Raw genomic sequence first — 20,091 nt, 5'->3', positions numbered from 1 at the left:
AGAAACGTAGCTTTAGGAGTTTATCTGAAATGCCTGCTGCAGTTTGGGAAGGAAACTTTGTTGCTAAATGTTTCCCCTTTAACCATATATGAAGCATTTTCCTTGTAACTCCGAGACAACAGACATGCATGTAATCTGGTGGAAACATAGAAACCATCTTAACTAAACCAGATAAAGGGCTCTTTCCAATGTGATGTTCCTCATCAACCATGTCAGAGAAACTGGAGTCTGTCCTAAGTTTATGCTTTGTTTCAGGAAATGTCATTTTATTCATCCATACACCCTCCTGAAAGCATTTGTCACAACCTGAATAGCCATTGAATCCTTTGACCTGCTTAATATAAGCTCTTGCCGGCGCATCACAAATAAAGGCAGAAATTTCTACATTAAATTGCTTACCATTATAAATAATGCCATTACACAATACATTCTGAAGATCTTTGACAAACTGAGCCAGGTACTCAAAAACACTCACTGGCTTGCTTAGACCACAAAAAATGCCTACAACAAATGGGGACTTTGTGTAGTCACATGTCAGACATCCAAGTATGGGCCAAAACTGAAGTTTGGAACTTTTAAATAAAGGTAAGCCATCTATATTAAACTGGATATTAATAGTAGTCATAGTTGATGGTACACACAAACATGCCAACCGTGAAAGCACCCCTTTGACTATTCCAAAATGATAATAATCTCCCCCTTGAATTGTAGTGATGGGCACATTTCTGGGTGTTCCAAGCAATGTTCTCCCATCTTTTGGTAGGGTAGGGTGAAACATTGTCAAAATAGACAGCAAAGATGACAGTGCAACCAGAGAGATTGAATAGGATGTTGCCCAATACTTTAAACTTATCCTGAGCAAATCATTATTGTCATCACTGTCAAGCTCATCCTCCACTATACTTTCAAAATGTGCTTCTGACTCACCTGGCAAGTCAGTATTTTCATTCACAGCACTGATAGTTAGTCGTCTGTTTAGTGGCAAGTCTGAAATATCTTGACAAGGTAGTACATCCAACCTGCACTGACAAGAGGCTGCAACATGATATTTCTTCTGTTTCTTCCTTGGATTAGCATTAACTATTAACTTATACTCGGTGAGGATTTGCTGCTCTGTCTCTTTCAATAATTTGTTAACTCTACGTCTTTTAGCCCGAGAAGAAGCCGACATCTTAAAGAGTGTGGTGGTGCTTTACTCTAATGTAGACAAACTGCACCTGTTTACCTACAATTGTCTTCTTTCTTTAAAGCTGTTATATTTAAATATAGCTGGAAAAATAAAAAAAGGAGATGAAGAGATTCAGAATAAGATGCTGCATTTTAATATGCAAGATGAAACAAGCCGAAACATATTTGTACAATTAGATCCATATCAAGAAAGGCAATTATTATAATGCGGAAGTTACTGTTCATTTTAAAATACCAGCATAAGCAAATGCCTCACTATAGCAGGACCAAGCATCCTGAGACCTCACAAAGTGTACAACCCAACTTTAGTGTTATCAAAATCTGATTTAAAGTTAGTTTTTCAACATAATTATGCCATCACTGCTTATTTCCCTACCAAGCTGCAACTTAAGCGCAACACAATGCAGTTGGTTTATAATAAATAGGTTAAGATCAAGGTAGATTGGCCACACTTACCACAAAAGTGCTGGGGGTTGAATAATTAAATTCAGAAACAGGTTGCACCAATCCTGCTGCAAAGGGGCTATGTGGTTGGGACATACCAGTCATGAAATGGGGGAGGTGGACCACCTAACTCCTTTTAGTGACTTCTATGTGTTTTTGTGTCAACATATCACACATACATAGTCAGTCATAACATTTACAGACAAGTAAGAAGATGTACAGGACAGAATTACAACCCAATGTTACCAACACATACTACTTAAATTATAATGTGAGTAACCCTCACAAAAAATAAAAGTAGTTTCACCCGGAGTCAAAGGAGGAGAGGAGGAGAGTAGAAAGGGGGAGGGAGGTTGAGGGGTAGACAAGCCAGGTGAGAGGTGAAGGGTGGAGGGAGAGGGGTTGGGGGTTAGAATGTGAGAGTGAAGTGGAGGGGTGTAATAAACACCCCTCCACTTTTAGAACATTTAGATTACTAGTTCTTCCCCAAATCTTGTCCTCAATCAAACTGACCTGCGTGTTTTCAGTTCAGCAAAACCCTGTTAATCAGATGTCAATTAATATCATGTGTGCTGAATTAGGGAAATGCCTAAAACTTGTAGTGCCTGGAGGACCAGTGCTGAAACACACTGGACTCGACGTTGGCGGCATTTCATTTATTTGATGTTAACCACAAAACATCATTGATTTAATGACACAGTTTCAACATTAGTTAATTGGCTAGAATTGAATGGTTGTTTTATAGTTGATCCACCATCAATTGTCGACCTCAAACATACATGAAACCTTTGTGATAATAATTCAACATTGAATTAACATCGTGTGCTATCTAGGTAGTTCTTTCCCAAACCTTGTCCTCAATCAAACTGACCTGCGTGTTTTCAGTTCAGCAAAACCCTGTTAATTAGATGTCAATTAAAATCATGTGTGCTGAATTAGGGAAATGCCTAAAACTTGCAGGGCAGTGTGCCTGGTGCCGGTGCTGAAAAACACTGGATTCAATTTTGTCATTTCAATCAATGGATGTTAATTGGCTAGAATTGAATGGTTGTTTTATAGTTGATCCACCATCAATTGTCGACCTCAACCAAACATGCAACCTTTGTGATGGTAATTCAACATTGAATTAACATATATTCCAACAAGCCAACAGCGAAGCAGCTGTGTGGTTGGGCTATCCCACTCATGTAAACGGTGGGGGTGGACCGCTCCACTCCTTTTAGTAAGTTGTAGATGTTTTTGTGTCAATATATCACACACACACATTCAGTGAGAATTGTTATGAACAAGTAAGAAAATGTACAGAAAGGAATCAGCACCCACTATCCTCTACAGTGCTTAATTTAAATGTGATAACCCCCGCTCAGTAATAAAATGCTCTGACCCAGAGCTCTGATGAGGAGGAGAGGAGGGGAAGGGGTGAGGCAAAACAGCTGACATTGATTCAATATTGATCAGATGTTGATCAGACATAGGCTTTTCAGTCATTAGATTTCAACCACAAAACAACATTGATTCAATGACACAGTTTCAACACTGGTTACTTGGCTAGAGGTGGATGGTTGTTTGATGGTTGATCCACCGTCATTTGTCGACTTCAACCAAAAATCAACGATTCTAACTATTTTTCAACGTTGATTTAACATCATGTGCTATCTGGGTGGTTGATCTCAGTGTTTTAATAAACAGTAACTTAATTTTCTTACTTCTTAATTTAAAGTTGGACATGAAGGATGTTGGTCAGTAAATCAGTAGAGTTTGAATGAAGGTCTGAATGAATTAATATGGATTAAAATGTTGCATGGAAACAAAAACAACCAAGCTTGTGAAGAGCAACAATTCAGATTGTCTGTAAACCCACTGAAGCAGTGAAACCCAGCATCTTCCAGACTGGGAACACTGGCATCAGTCATGATACCAAATATAATTCAATGAAGTACTTAAAACCAGAAATCATCAATGTTCTGAGGTTCTGTTCTGACCCAGTTTCTGGTCCCTTGTTTTTTGTGGACCTTCATGAACATCTTCAGCTCCAGCCTGTTGCTAGTGAAATATTTCACTGATGAAGAAATGTCTTCACAGGAGGAGCTTTGGTGAGGAGGAGCATCCATCCTGCTGTGCTTTGGGTCAGAATGTTCTGATGGATCCGGTCTGTACCAGCTGCCCCCAGTATGGGAAACGACCCAGAACAGGATCTGGACTGATGACAGCCAATCAGAGCAGCTGTGCTCCAGGTGAGACTGAACATCTCCAATCAGAGCTTCCTTCTGTCGTCTCTGTGGAACCAGATCCACGTCTTTAGTTGAGATTTGGAAATTTAAGGTTTAAAAGTCTTTTTGTGGTCAGTTGTTTCAACTGAATCTGTCTTTTTCCAGCTGGTGTAACTGGAACTTATGTCCAGGTAACTGGGCTTAATAAAGTCCTCATTTAATTTGAGCCTGTTAAAAAAATGGCCACAAGATAAATGTACAAATTTAACTTTTTATTTTGTTCATCTTTAAAATTATAAGTGAAGACTCTTACTCTGAAGGGTCATGTTGCAGCATAACATGTCATCAGCTCTAAATAAAACAAACACTTCATAGAATCAATTTGATGATTCTTACAGATAATTTTATTTGTGTTTCAGCACATTATGAGGTTAAGGGGAATGAAATAGCAGAGAGGATGGCTAAGGAGAGCAGCAATCGGGTTTTGGTTGATATTAATGTGACGTTTAGCATAACAGAAATAAAGTGTATAATAAAACAATAAAAGAGAGGTGGCAAAAGTTATAGGTCAGCAAATTGCCCAGCTGCCAATATGGTTAATCTGACCTTGCTGAAAATGATTTTTGTTCTACTTTTATTGGTTATTACACCAGGCCTTTAAGGTTCTGCTGGAAAGTTGGAGTTTCTAATTTGGGAAATGACTAAAGGACAATTCCACGTAATTTCTTTCTACCTTGAGCATCTTTAATGTGATCTACTTCAAAAACTAAAATATGTAGACTTCAATCATGGTGTAGATTATTCAGGCCAGAATATCTAAAACCAAGTTTGTAGTTTTTTTTCTTTCCCTAAACGAAGCTGCATTAAAGCTTTGATTTGTGAAACTTCAATACAGGTTTGATTTCAACCCTTTTAATGTATCTGGACCACAGTCACCATGTCTCTCTATGAAAAGGGAGAACATGGTGGATTTCACTAAGCAGAAATGATTTAAACTCTGTCACAGAGTTTAAATCACTTTCTGCCCATTAGAAAGTGACTTTGAGTAACCTCAGAGGTCACTGAAGTCTCTGAAAAGCTCCCTGGTTCAAGGTGTGGTTGAGGTTCAGCCTGGCAGATGATGGTAAATGTAGAATATAGTAAGGAGTTATGTTACAGAGAAGCTTCTTCAGGAAGTGAATAGTTTGTGAGATCCAAATGGTTTTGGAGACAATCAGGCAGATGAATGTGAGGACAGCAGAGCTGCAGCAGACAACAGAGGAGTGGAGGAGAATCTGGGGACCAACAAGGCATCCTTAGACCATGGAGGCACAGAAATCACAAGAGGTGAACTGGAGAAAGATTACTAGAAACAATAACTACATGCTATAGTGAAGAGTTAAAAACTCAGAGAGATAACTAGTAACTTGTCCCTGAAGGTTATCCTGCAATAGTCAGCCCCGCCCACTCCTCACTACTTCACAGGGCTGCCTACTGACCAGTTCTCTGTCTAACAGGTCCGGAAAATCTCTGAGACCTGGGTATTACCCTAAAAGTACTCTATAAGAGATAATCTATTTAAACTGGTGGCGAAAGTGATTCGTCTAGCTCTAACTACCTCCAATCCAGAAGTTATGACCCTTTTCAGTTAAGAAACAATCAGCTGAGTAGCCCTCACAGCTGCATAATTCCAATAACCACTCCTGTTAACGGTAGCCCACTTTCTAAATCATAACTTGCACTTGGAACCGGCTAGATTATGTTTAGTGACTTAGATGTAAGTCCCAGGGTCATTATTTACTCTCACCAAAGGAAATTATGAAGCCTCCTATTTACTGGAATCATGTACATTAGTTTTACCTTAATTGAAAGAACTGAACAAAGATTAAATGACTCTATTAATTCCAATGTCCACCAACCTCATTAGAATTTTATAATATAAATTTATTAAGCAAGCTTAAGCAGGGATATGCGACATACAAATCAATAATCAATCTTATATAATTCAAAAACAGTGTAATAAAATTTACATGTACAATCATACTACCCTGTCTCCTTTCCCTAACTTTAAGTCGCACGTTCTGAAATGGAATTTCAATGAGCAGATTCAACTCATACCCAGACGATGGTGGATCTTTTGGCAACAGGAATTTCTAGCATTCTTGGTTGAGGTCTTTGCCTTGTGTGGAAAAATCCTCCTTAGAAAGGAAACAAAGCAGAACGGGTCCGAATCCTTTTGCAAACCCAGTTCCTCATCCTTGAGGGACCTTTGTCCTTCCTCCAAGTCTTGTTGCAGAGTTGAAATTGCTGGGTTGAGACGAGACCAACGGTCGAATGAAGAACCGGAGATGGGGCGATGGGACCCAGTCCTTTCTTAGCGGTGTGAAGTCCGAGCTCCCCCGTGGTTCTGAAGTGCGGTCCGTAGCTCAATCTGCTCTTGTAGGTTTGTCTCCTCTTCTACGCCGCCGGACTGGGAACAACTGGTTCCTCTTTGCAGCCCCTTTTTATACATTTCTCCACCATGTGTGTGTATGGGGAGGTTTGGTCTACGTGACTCTCCTCACATCTGCTGTCTCTCATGAAAAAGTCCCCACATTTCCCAACCTCTTTTTGCTGACCGTAGTGGAAGTTCCTGTACTTCCCCATTCTCCGTTGCTTCAGCCAAACTCACCGCACCGCCTTGGCCATCTGTTCAGAACTGCTTGAGACATTTCCTGTTTCAGGGCTGTACTGCATTCCTCTCTTTTTCTATAACTCACTATTACATTCAACCTGTTGTTAAACCTGTTTGAATTGATTTCAAATTATCACAAGTTCAAATTATCACCAGTTTGATCCTCAGTTAATAATCAATCACATCTCTTACTTATTATAATTCATCAATCATAATCTTTCCACAGTTAAATCATTACAGAAATCATTACAGATCACATTTCAGACAATGCATTTCAGAAGGTTATTATGTGATTACTTGTATTCATTTTACTATTTATTCATATTCAATTTAATTAGCTTTTAATCAAACTACAAGATTACTTATTTTCTCTCAGGCCTCTTAGGCACCTTTTCTGCATGCACCCGGAAAGATCTCACACCCTATGCCAGTTTTCTTGACATCCCCTGTCTGCCAGATCCTGGCTTTTACCTGGATTTATGGCCAAATGTTCACTAATCACAATCTATAGTTTAAAGTTTTCTGCTATTAGTGTAGAATAATGTAGCCCATATTTTAAGAGTGCAAGTATTTCAGCTTTTAAACTCAAGCAGATTGAAAATGCTCAACCAGTAGGTGGCCCTAATGGGTAAAGGCCCTTTACCCATTTCCTGAATGGGAAGCTCAATCTGAAGCCAACTTCAGCTCTGTAAAATCCAAACTGTTTCCTGAGTTTGATTCCATGAATGAGAAGTTAGATGGTGAACCACAACTCAGACCTCAATAAAAACCTAAACTAACAGGAGCTGTTCCCTCTGCTGGACGTTGTTTCCATCAGAACTAGTTTGATTTGGCCATAATTTTGTGATAAAACAGCAGTGGCCTCAGAGGCCATCAAAGAGGACAATTTGATACATGGGTCTATGCAGTTGTTTATTAAATTAATGTCTATTTTTGTGACTCTCATTCCAAGTATTTTGTGTAATTATGACTGCAAATATCTCAGTAAACTTGAAATAAGATGAAAATATGCAGATATTGTCTCAGGAAGATATAGAAGCTTGTTTAAAGTCCATATTTCTTGAATATTTTTCAATTTCCATATAGATTTTATATATTTTTAAACTTGTCTTGAGAAAGATATTTTTTGTTGCTTTTTTATGGTGTTAATATGTTTTAAACACTGAGAGCTGAAATAGATTTGAAAGATAAAACTTTACATCCCAATGAATCAACAGCAGCAACTTTAACTTTAATAGAAAAAATACTTAAGTTGAGATAATAGTTTTCTTTTAATACACAACTGTAAGTAAAACAAATATGAGGGATTTATAGCTGAAAAAACTAAAAGAAAACAATCAAATGGTTTTATGTTTTTTATGTTGCTGAACTTTGTGTTTATTTTGCTTTATTCTTTACCAAATGATAAACCAGCAGTCTAAATGTTTTCTCTGGTCTGAGGTTATTAATACATCCCAGCCTATCACTGCTCTCATTACCTGAATCTCTTACTGGTCCCACTGTTTTCTCCAATATATTCTAGTAACAATAATCACATCATCAGTGTTACATGTTCAACCCAACAACCTGTGGGTTTGATTGGAAGTGGCTCTGTTTTCAGCCTTTTGTGATAAATAAAATAAAACTCAAAATTTTCTTAAAGCTGGTGATGATTTTGATGCATGAAGACAAAAAGGTGAAAAACAACCTGCTTTAAAACTGTTTTAACAGAAAGAGGGAAGGAATGTTGGAGAGACAGAAACTTTTATTTACTCTGACAATATAACACAGACTGAATTATATATATTTACAGTATAAATGCAAAATGTAATAATCCTTACAATCTGTTGGCCCAACAATTTCCAGTCTGTAATTGTTCTTTAAAGAATCCAATCCAGTCTCTGACTGAGAAAAGTCATTTTAAATGTGAACATTAACGATGTAATGAGTCATTTCTTTGGCAGATTAGAGCTTTTTATCCAGATTTCTTTCATAAAGGCTGGAAAATGCAGGGAGGAAACATTTTTCTGTTTCTATAAGGACAATGATAAGAAGAGTTGATGTTACTGAAAACTCCTGCATTCAATGACCCTGATGGTTCTGTTCCAACTTTATCACTGAATCATGTTTTTTACTACAGTTGTCTTCTGTGTTTCATTTTTACTTTTGAAACTGAATTGTAAATGTGTGGCAGTGAGCATGTGGATGAAACTGTTTAAAGCTGATAGGAGTTGACAAAAATATATTTTGGTGAAATGAAGCAGTTTGAGTCCAATTTACACGTTGCTAAACCAGAGGATGTGGATTTGGCTCCATCCTGTGGCCAGATATGATCACTGCACTATGGAGGCCTGGTGATTCTCCTTTGGTCTATATGGAGTTTTATATGGGCAAAAATTAAAGTTTTATTTGGTGTTATTCAAAGAAAGAAGCTCAGATTCTTAGCAAACTTTGAAGAATTACTCAGACTGATGTATTTCACTAGTGAGAGAAATTTAGATTGTCAAAGGTTTGTGTTTAAAACACAAACTTGTGAAAAAACAGAGTGAGGAATATTAAAATATCTCCATACATGGAGTATGGAATATTCAGAACAATTCAAAGAAAGCATCCTGGAAAATCTTGCTCATTTGGATGAACATGTGATATATATACGTATATATCATATATATCATGTCTGAATGTTTACTGTTAACAATATTCAACCCACTGTTGCCAACTCACTGGCTTTCTTCCTATATTTAGCAAAATTTCAGACAAAAAAAAAACTTATCGGTCAAAATCAGCAGGTCAGGTTTTTTAAAGTTCGGTAATCTGCCAGAGAACAACAATTTCTACATACATTATCAAATATATTGTAAAAACAAATCACTTCTTTATGAAATTGTGTGTTTTTGTTATTGTGATGACATATTAATCGTTATAAAAAAAAAATCAGCTCCACTGAGGGGGCCCATTACTGGCCCTGGGGCCCTAAGCGGCTGCTTAGTTTGCTTACGCCTTGGGCCGGCCCTGAGACTGATGTTGGAATAACTTTCATTAAGTTTTCTCTAATTATTGAATTATGTTTCCTTCATAGAAGTTTATGAAGAAGAACCAAACTGGCCACTTTATTAGTCCAGTTACTTGTTAGAATATTGCAAAATGTTTTTATTTTGATTGTTTTTCTTTCTTTCTTCAGATTTTGTTGGTCAGTATCATCCTGACCTTAAAGAGTTTCTGAAGAAGAAGTTCCAGAGTCTCTCTGAAGGCGTCGCTGAACCTGGAAATCAAACCGTTCTGAACCAGATCTACACAAAGCTCCACATCACAGAGGGGTTAACTAGAGAGGTCAACCAGGAACATGAGGTCAGACAGATTGAAACAGCATCCAGGAAACAAGAAACAATCAGAAGAGAAGACATCTTTAAAGTCCCACCTGGAAGAGATCAACCAATCAGAACAGTGATGACCATGGGAGTGGCTGGCATTGGGAAAACACTGTTAACACAGAAGTTCACTCTAGACTGGGCTGAAGGCGAAACCAACCAGAACATTGATTTCATATTTCCATTCACTTTCAGAGAGCTGAATATGTTGAAAGAAGAAAAGTTCAGTTTATTAGGACTGATTCATAAATTATTTTCTAAAACCAAAGAAATCAGCAGCTTTGAAACGTTCCAGGTTCTGTTCATCTTTGATGGTCTGGATGAAAGTCGATTTACTCTGGATTTCAAGAACAATCCGATCCTGACTGATGTTACAGAGTCCAGCTCAGTGGATGTTCTGGTGACAAACCTCATCAGGAGGAAACTGCTTCCCTCTGCTCTCCTCTGGATAACCACACGACCTGCAGCAGCCAATCAGATCCCTGCTGAGTGTGTTGGCATGGCAACAGAGGTCAGAGGGTTCACTGACCCCCAGAAGGAGGAGTACTTCAGGAAGAGATTCAGAGATGATGAAGAGAAGGCCAGCAGGATCATCTCCCACATCCAGAAATCAAAAAGTCTCCACATCATGTGTCACATCCCAGTTTTCTGCTGGATCACTGCTAAAGTTCTGGAGGATGTGATGATGACCAGAGAGGGAGAAAAACTGCCAAAGACTCTGACTGAGATGTACATAGCATTCCTGGAGGTTAACTTCGCAATCAAGAAGGAAAAGTATGATGGAGGAAAAAAGACAAGATCAATCTGGAGTCCAGAGAACAAGAAGCTGATTGAGTCTCTAGGAAAACTGGCTTTTGAGCAGCTGCTGGAGGGAAACCTGATCTTCTATGACAAAGAGCTCAAAAAGTGCGACATCAACATCAAAGATGCTGCGTTGTTCTCAGGAGTGTTCACTGAAATGTTTAAAAGAGAGAGAGGGACGTGCGACATCTCCGTCTACTCCTTTGTTCATCTGAGCATCCAGGAGTTTCTGGCTGCAGTCTACATGCTCCACTGTTTCACCAGCAGGAAGTCAGAGGTGATCATGACGTTTCTGGGAGAAAAATACAGAGAAACATCTCTAGATGAGTTCATGAAGAAAGTCATGGAGAAATCCCTCAGCAGTAAAAATGGCCACCTGGACCTGTTTGTCCGCTTCCTTCATGGTCTCACTGTGGAGTCCAACCAGAGACTCTTAGAAGATCTGCTGGGTCAGACAGAGAACAGTCCAGAAACCATCCAGAGAATCATCACCAACCTGAAGGAGATGAACACTGAATATATCTCTCCTGACAGAAACATCAACATCTTCTACTGTCTGGTGGAGATGAACGACGTCTCATTTTATCAGGAGATCCAACGGCTGCTGGATTCAGGGAAGGAGCTCTCAGAGACTGACTGTTCAGCTCTGGCCTTCATGCTGCAGATGTCAGAGGTTCTGGATGAGTTGGACCTGGAGAAGTACAACACATCATCAGATGGACGACAGAGACTGGTTCCAGCTGTGAGGAACTGCAGAAAGGCTCGGTGAGTCCAGATGTTTTCATTGTGTGAATGCTGATTCAGCTCTATTGTCCTCCTGTTTCTTCTTCTTCTTCAAGTTGCTTCTGGATGTTTTTGGTCTTTAACTTCTTCCTTCATCCTCTGGACTATTTCAGCCATTCAACCATCTAAACATTCAGCTCATCCAGGACAGCTGCAGCTTCTGGTTTTAGACATTTTGATCATTTTAAAAATATTTAACTTTTTATCAGTTTTCATGTTTAAATGAATAGAAAACCCTGAACTCTAGAAAAAAATCTATTTTGTCTGAAAGATCCAATCAGCCAGAGAGACTTTTACACTTTAAACTCCTCTTCACTCATTGAGCCGCTACTCCTTTTAGGATCTTTGTCTTTTTTAAAAATTATAAAATCACTGTTTAGGTTTGATGGACACTTTAAAATAACCCCAATAATTGCTGCTGTTGTCATGGAAACCAGTTAGAAACTTAGTGAACCAACTTTTCCTCCTCCCACTAGTTTCCTCTGAGTTTGTAAATGAGAGCAAAATGTGGTGATTGTTGTCTGGCTCCAGAAAAAGTCCTAGTTTCTGTCAGATCCTCCCAAAGCTCTGAGAACTCTGCTTCCAGAGCTGGAACCATTTTCCTCATCAACTCTTCATCTGCAGCTTTTGTTGAAGCTGTTAGCCATGAAGACCTGGAGAGACATGAGCTTCAACTCTTTAGACATCCCAGCCTCTTCTAGTTACTGGAGAACTTTCACTGCTTCACCATGAAAAATGCTGCTGGACCCAAACGCTCTGTTTTGGTCTTCAGCTCTTTAAGAGTTTAGCAACAATTTCTTCTGACATCCAAACCTTTGTTCCTCTGAGCCAAACGGTCTAGTCCAAGTCCGAGCTGTGAGCAGTTCCTCCTCCTCTCCATCATCTCCAGTAGTTTCCTTCATCAGCTCAGTCAGCCTCTTCATCAGCTGCTTCAGCTCCTTTGAGGCTCTGATGCTGCAGCTCCATCAGATGCTGCAGAGAAAACTGAACTTTCCTTCACAGATGATAGAAGATCTTCAACATCTGACTGCAGCTGAAGGTCTGAGGACATGAAGCCTGGACCAGAACCAGAACCAGAACCTGGACTTTAACCAGGAACTGCACAGATTCTCTGTGGGGTCAAACTCAGTAAATTGAAGATCAGATGTTGATCAGATGATGACATCACTGTTATCATATTTTAGTCTGTTTATGATCCAGATTTATTTCATTAGAACTGAATTTATTTCTTCTCTAATCACAGACTTTGTGACTGGAGGCTCCAAAAGGCTGAATGTGAAGTTGTGGCCTCGGCTCTGAAGTCCAACCCAGATCTGACTGAACTGGAAATAAATCATATCCTCATAAATGAAGGTAGAGACTCTGATCTGAAGCCTCTGCTTGAGATCCTGGAGAGTTCAGTCAGTAAAGTGAAGAATCTGGGGTTTGTTTTCTTTATTTATACAATAAAATCATTCATTTATACTTTAAACATTAGTTTAATTAATGCTTTTATTCTAATATATTTTATTTCATAACAACCTGTTTAAATGTCAGAATAAAATCTCTAAAACTTTTTACCTTATATATTATTATTTTTCTTATATCAGACTTTGAGATTATTGAACTTTGTTTTTCAGTTTTTTACATTAAAATGTTTTTTTACTGATGAACAAAATGAGTAAAATAATTCAAATGATGTAAATTAATGATGGAGATGTTTCAGTTTGGTTTGGTAAAGATTCAGATTGTTTTATTTCTCATTTCTGATTCTCATCTTTACATCCAGAATGAAATGTTGTTCCTCCAGAGTCGAGCCACAAACACTGACAAGTTCAAATCATCATTAATGACCAAATCTAAGAAATGACTGATTGTAGAAAAGCAAATCTAGATGAAATGAATGAAAGTGAGGTTTGCAGCAGCAGCAGGTTCCTCAGCTTTGTCCTGAAGCTGTGGTTCTGTTGGGCCGGGTCAGAGAGGAACCGTCCTCTTCAGTCTGACAGCTGTCAGTCGGTTGGAGCCTCGTCTCTGTGATGATGCTTCATCAGGTCACGTCTCCTTAGGAAATAATGGCCTCCATTGGCTTTCAGCAGCTTTAATAAGAACCCAAGGCCATTAATGAAGAAACTGAGTGGTTCTGATCCAGTTACCAAGTCGGGTCTCCAGCTGATGATCAGGAACCAGCAGAAATAGCTCAACTCATCCAGGCTGATAGAAAACTTTGAGTTTCTTTATTGATCAAATGTTCTGGTTCTGCTGGTTTGGACTCTTTAAACCAGTTTGACTGGATCAGATGTTAGAATCAGTTCATCATGTTTCTTTTACATTCAGGGAAATTAATTTTCTACATTTTTATTATTTATTTGTTCATGTTTCAGTTTTAACCTGCATCCTGTTGGCTTCAGCTCACATCTTTTATTCTTTATTCAGATTGTGGGACTGCAGGTTATCAGAGACCAGCTGGACTTCTCTGTTCTCAGCTCTGAAGTCCAACCCGACCCATCTGACAGAACTGAACCTGATCGCAACCAACCTGGGAGATTCTGGAGTGAAGGAGCTCTGTGGTTTTCTACAGACTGAAGGCTGCAGACTGGAGAGATTGATGTATGTAATTATATAATTATTTATATTTCTGTGAATAATTATATATAATTGATCATTAATCAAATTAATTTCTTCTGTTCTAATAAATATTTTCTGAGTTTGTTCCTGGACTTGGATCCAGAGTTTAATTTAGTCCCTCTGTGTAACTGAGTTGGACCTGCTGATCTGAGGTCAGAACAGGACAGCATTCGGACCCCCAGTGTGTAGAAATCCCCCTCATGTGAAGCAGGTCAAAGGTCATTCAACCCAGTCTAGAAAAGTGAATTTCTGGAATCTGACAGGAACAAATCAATAATCAATGATTGATGCTTCAACACTTTGATCAGAACCTGGAATGATTTTACTGACTAAAATCCTCCAACACAACATGACCCAGTACCAGGTTCTGGTTCTGGTTCTGGTTCTGAAGTCAGCAGGTCTTTATTGAAGCAGCAGCTTGTTGGCATTAATATTGATGAGAATCTTTAACTGGTTCTGTTGGACTGGTTAACCTGCATCCTGTTGGCTTCAGCTCACATCTTTTATTCTTTATTCAGATTGTTGAGGAAATGCAGTTTATCAAAGATCAGCTGTGATTATTTGGCCTCAACTCTGAAGTCCAACCCGACCCGTCTGACAGAACTGAACCTGAGAGAAAACAACCTGAAGGATTCAGATGTTCAGCAGCTGAAGAATCTTGTAAAGACTTTAAAGTAAGTAAATGTTTGTAGTGAGTCCAGCTGCTGTCAGCATATTGAACTAAACCCAGTTAGCATCAAAGCAAAGATCCAGTGTTCCCAGTAAAGCTGCAGCATCTCAGTGGGAGGAGAATGGTTCAGGCTTCCTGATTGGACACAGAGACAGCAATCAGCCAATCAGAGGAGCAGCAGCTTGCTGTGTTCCTGCGTTTGTGTTGGTGTGAAGATGAGTGTTGTTGCTGTGTCCATGTCTCCAGGAAGTCCAGCTGGACTCCAGCGTCCAGCCGTCCAACATGTCTAGAGACAGTGGTCCTCATCCATCAAACTGTGGCAGCAGCAGATCTGATCTCAGATCTGTTTGTTCTCTCAGTTCAACAGGAAACAACTGATCAGGTTCATCTTGGTCACAGCTCTGAGATCAGTCTGACTGCAGCCTGGAAACCATCTAGTGGATGTGCTGCGTCACTGACTGCTGCTGGAGAGAGGCTGGAAACACTCACTGATCTGCTCTCTCCTTCCTTCTTCTCTCTGCAGGTTCTGATCTCTGTGAAGTAAAAAATGGTCTCAGTGTCCTGCTGATCCTCAGAGGTTGAAGCTGCAGCAGTTTGAGTCTAAAGAGACTCTGACTGGATCATGATGATGACGACCTCTGACCTCCAAGGTTTTCCTCCCATTTATTTTCTCATGTCTGTCATTTAGTGTCTGATATTGTTTGTCTCTTTGGATCAATAAAGATCCAATTCAAACTGGGCTCCATTTAGAGGCTTCATGGAGTTTTGATCTGAACTGGATTCAACTGGAAAGTTGATCTTTTTTCTCTCTGATTCATTTTCATCCTGGAACCAGAAATGGTCTGAGAATGGAAACATGGGAATCATTTTCAGTTCAGCTTTGAAGCCATGAAAGACACTTCAAACCTCTTTTCTCTGCTGCTTCTTCCTTCTGCTGACATGAAAATGTTCCTCAAAGCTCCACAGATAAAAAGATGCTTTACTGGAAACTGCAGAGAAACTTCAGCTTCCATCACAGAAACCAGTTTAACCAGTTTAGAACTGGATGTCCTACAGAAACTCTGATCTTAGAGCAGTTTTCAGGAACATGTGGAACCTGGAAAAAAAAAGATTTTATATATTTTATGTTCATTGTAAAAACTAAATCTTGAAGTTTTACGTCATCATTGATTCTCAGCTTTAATTTCTCTCAGTTTGTTTTGGTTTTTACTTTTTTAACTCCATATTTCATGTTTTGAGTTTTCTAGAGAACTTCAGGCTCTTTACTGTGATTTTACTGATTTATTCAAACCTCAGAGAATCACTGGGATAATGTGCTGATTGGTTCATGTTTGATTTTCATAATTCTTCTAATGCAATGTGGGTTGCTGGACGTTTAACGACCAAATAAAGTTTTTAAAAAATCTTTGTGTATTTTTTATGCAGCTGACTGTGTACACATATAATAACTAAACCTTCATTTTAATCCTCCAGGCCATTTTTGCTGTATTATAAGTTTTCACATTTAGTTTCACAGCTTAAATTAGTAAAAGCAGAAACATCTCAAGTTGATTTCAGCTTTAAGCTACTAATTTAGCCAGCAGTTTATTTTTGCAGTATTCAGACTGAAGATGTTTTTTTAATAAAACAGATGAGAATCAATCTTTTCAATCAAAACTCGATTAATTAAATCAGCTATTGAATTAGAATAATAACTTGTATAAAACTGCCATTTCTGTCTGGTTAATGGTGCAGCAGATCCTGCAGGGGGCGCTCTGGGGCCTCAGTGTTCAGGTCGGTTACAGTCTCATCTCCCAGACTCCTGAATCTTCTGGTTCCTTCCTGAAATGATTTCCTGCAATAAAATGTTGGTTGGAAATGAGCAGAAAACTGAGAAAAACCTGAAAAAGTTCAAATCTGACCTAAAGTTTTACAGCTCAACTCACTGAGGAAACAAAGAGAGGAAACATGGAAGGAAAGGAATTTAATATCACCTGGAAGGGGGCGGAGCCTCAGGTGAGTGAAGGGGCGGGGCCTCAGCTCTAGTCAGGTTTGGATCAGAACCGGTTCAGACTCCATTTAGCAGCAGAGCAGAGTCTGGATCAGGTGAGTTTTCACTTCTTCTTGTTTTCCTCTCTGGGTTTTCTCTCTGTGGAGGAACCAGAACCAGAACTCGGCCCGGTTCTCCTTCAGAGCCAAGCTGCTGGCTTCATGGAGCTGTGGTTCTGGTCGGGTTCTGGTTTCCTGCTGATCAGAACTAACAAACTGACAGCAGATTTCTACAAGCTCTCTTAAAGCTGCAGTTTCCTGTTGCTGAGCTGAACTGGTTCCAGTATCTTTACTGGTTCTGCTGCTCTTCCTCCTGCTTCATTTTGCGTGTCGGTTTTCACAATAAAAGCGTGATGAGCCGCTGCTTCATGGGTTTTTGTATTTGATCGCATCAGAGGAATATTTGTCTTCATCAGTGGCCGAAATAAAAGGAACCTTTTATAGTTCATGTGTATTAATGATTTTGATGATGGCTTCACAAATGTAATGTTTGTTACCAGTTTTCTCAATGGTTGATTATTTTGTGACTTTATATTTGTGTGTTTTTATTATGTAAAACACTTTGACTGCATTGTTGCTGAAATGTGCTACACAAATAAACCTGATTGAAAAGGAGCCAGCAAGAAGAAAAAAATCAGGGAAAACTTGATATGTTCGCTCACAAGATTCTTCAAAAACAATAATTAAACCCTTCACCTCCAAAATTCTCACCTTCTTGAAATTATTTCCACTATTTCTTTGCTCTGCAAAAATATATCAGTCTTGCACAGCAGAAACGACTTAAAGCTGTTGGAAAAGTAAAATTCTGGCTGATGAGTAAAAATATAAGGGATCAGATCAGAGAGCCAATAGAAATCCAAGAAAAAGAACTTTTGAAGAATTTTAGTTTTTCAGGAGGCAAATCAAAACTCAAAGAAAACTGTTTGCCCCAACAAGCGCTGCACTCCGAATCCACTAAAACAAATATTTATTGTCAAATCAGTCAGTGACAAAAGAAAACAGCCACTGACAGTCAACATATATCAGGATTGACTACAAATTATTGTAATAACTAATAAAGATGAGTTAAATAGGATTTAATTGACTCTCCTGTTACTAAACGTGAGTTTGACAAGAACTTTGACAATATTGCATTTACTAATTGTTTTTAAATATGTCTATCTGAGTGACAAGGCTGCCACAGTTTCACCAGCAGATGTCACTAGTGAGAAATGAATGAAGCATCGAGTTATGAACTTTTGGGCAAAGCAATGGGCCGGGAAGCTTCATTGCTTCATGAGGCTTCATTTGACCATCACTACTCTTTAGACACTTTGTCTCATGCAGAGCAACAACCAGCCTCTGATGACATCACTAGAGGCGACCAATCAGAGGCCTTCAGGTCACATGATGGAGGTTTTTGTGTCCACACAATGAAAGGTCAATAGTTCATCTTTGTAAATCATGTCAGTGGTTTTATCGTGTCGGCGACACTTTAAGTTTTTTGCCAACTTTCATAAAAATAGAAGAAGAAGAAAAAAGTGCAGATGAGCTTCGTCTGCAGAGGATTCTTCAGGTCAGAGGTCACATCTAATTAGAAACATTTCTCTCCTAGATTCATATGGAGGAAACTAGAAAGAACAAGAGACTCTGCAGCTGCAGCAGGAATGAGAAGCAAAGAATCTGGTTCAGCCTGTCAGTGGCGACGGGATTAAAACTTTCTGCAGTTTTTGCTGTCAGGAGTTTCCAGTTGGACATGGAGGTGAGAACGATTCATCTCAGCAGCTTCACTGAAGCTCAATGGGTTTTTCAGCTACAATGCAGCTTGATGCTGCTTTAGTTTTTCATTCTGGTTTGAAGTTTTGCTTTTAAAACATCTTCTGTTCTCTGAGGCCACCAGCTGGAAACATGGAAGGAGAAAAATCTGAACATTGTGTGGATTAAATCCCTGGTTTTATTCCAGAATGTTACATGGAATAACAGGAACAGGATTAAATCATGTTCTGGTGGATGAAACTCAAATGTGAAGGAAATCAGAACAGGAGCAGCAGGAGTTCATCCTGCAGTCGGTGGGTTGCTGGTTCGATTCCCGGCCTCATCGTTTGTGTCCCTCCACAGTCGCTCCGTTTCCATCAACTATAAAAACTGAGAAATGTAACGGAATAAACCCACTGAGGGGTTTGGATGAAAGTTTTAGCGGTAGGATGAGGAGGTTTTTCAGCCAATCGAAACACTTTTTTTCACATCACGAGTCACGTGATCAACAGCCGGATGTTACTGCTGGACGGAAACCAGGAAGACGGCAGGAAGTGTTTGGAGGATGATGGTTTGTTTTAGTTTTTTCTGGCTCCTCCAGAGCTTCACGGCATCAGGTGAGAAAAAGCTGAGAGTCGTTCCAACATGTTGAATCCACCGCTCTTCTGTCAAAATACAATTTCCCAAAACGCAGCACAGGTAGCCGCTCCACAGTAGGCGGGGCTTATCGCTCCAAGGCCTGAACGAGACGCTGACGTCTCCTCTGATTGGCTGATAGATGATGAGCGCTAGCGCCACCATGGCTGAGTTATGAGTTTGAACTTTCCATCCGTGTCTGCCATGAATATTAATGACTTTTCTCTGGAGATAAATTATTCACATGTGGTTTAAATTTCATTTCTTATTTCATGGAAACACTGCAACAGTGAAATTGTGTTTTTTTGACATTAGCAGAAAACAGACTGAGATTTGCTGACAGTTGTCATGGAAACCTCCCAGAGTGATGAAGAGTCCTCCAGGCCTTCATCGCCGCAGCTTGTTCTGGCTGCTGCTGCAGCACCCAGACACCAGCGGCCCTCGGGGGCCCGGCGGTGGCAGCATCATGCCGCCGCCTCTCTGTGTTTCCTGCAGGAGAAGGAAGGCGGCGTCCTGCCGTCCTGGAGGATCTGCTGTTCTCCACCATGGCAGAGGGACAGGAGGACGTCCCAGCGTGAGTCTCCAGAGGACGGACACGGAGACGCCGTCCGCCTCGCCGTCTCTGCCTTCAGGCTCTGAAATCCACGGGGCGTCGGACCGGAGACCCTCGGCTCAAAGAGGTCAAGGAGACGCTGAAGGTCACCATGGAGACGACCTCAGACGGAGCGCTGGACCGACTCCTCCTCAAGAAGTACGCTTTATTTATCTTTCTACTTTATGGCTTTAAAACACTTTTCTCTTTTTATTGGCTTTTATTTTGTTTTTATTACAAATTCAGATTCTTTTTTGTCATTATTATGAAAAGTTTTAGTTTTTAATTTGGGTTTTATCCAAAATAGTTTCATTATAATAAAACTAATTCTAATTTTATTAGTTCTTTAAATTTCTTCAGAGTAAAAAGTGTTTTTATTTTTGAGAAGGCTATATTTATCT

The 20,091-nt window shown here is 39.5% G+C and overlaps 1 protein-coding gene across 1 annotated transcript in view; it reads left to right on the top strand.

Moving 5' to 3' along the window:
- LOC116737399 (uncharacterized) overlaps window positions 1-20,091 on the top strand; it is a 40,050-nt gene that overhangs the window by 14,995 nt on the left and 4,964 nt on the right. Inside the window, exon 3 of the mRNA XM_032590525.1 lies at window positions 3,715-3,866. Coding sequence (XP_032446416.1) covers window positions 3,715-3,866 — 152 coding nt within the window. The remainder of the gene's footprint in view (window positions 1-3,714; window positions 3,867-20,091) is intronic.

Source organism: Xiphophorus hellerii, chromosome 18 (genome assembly GCF_003331165.1).
Source record: "Xiphophorus hellerii strain 12219 chromosome 18, Xiphophorus_hellerii-4.1, whole genome shotgun sequence".
NCBI lineage: Eukaryota > Metazoa > Chordata > Actinopteri > Cyprinodontiformes > Poeciliidae > Xiphophorus > Xiphophorus hellerii.
This window is presented reverse-complemented; position numbering and strand designations above follow the sequence as displayed.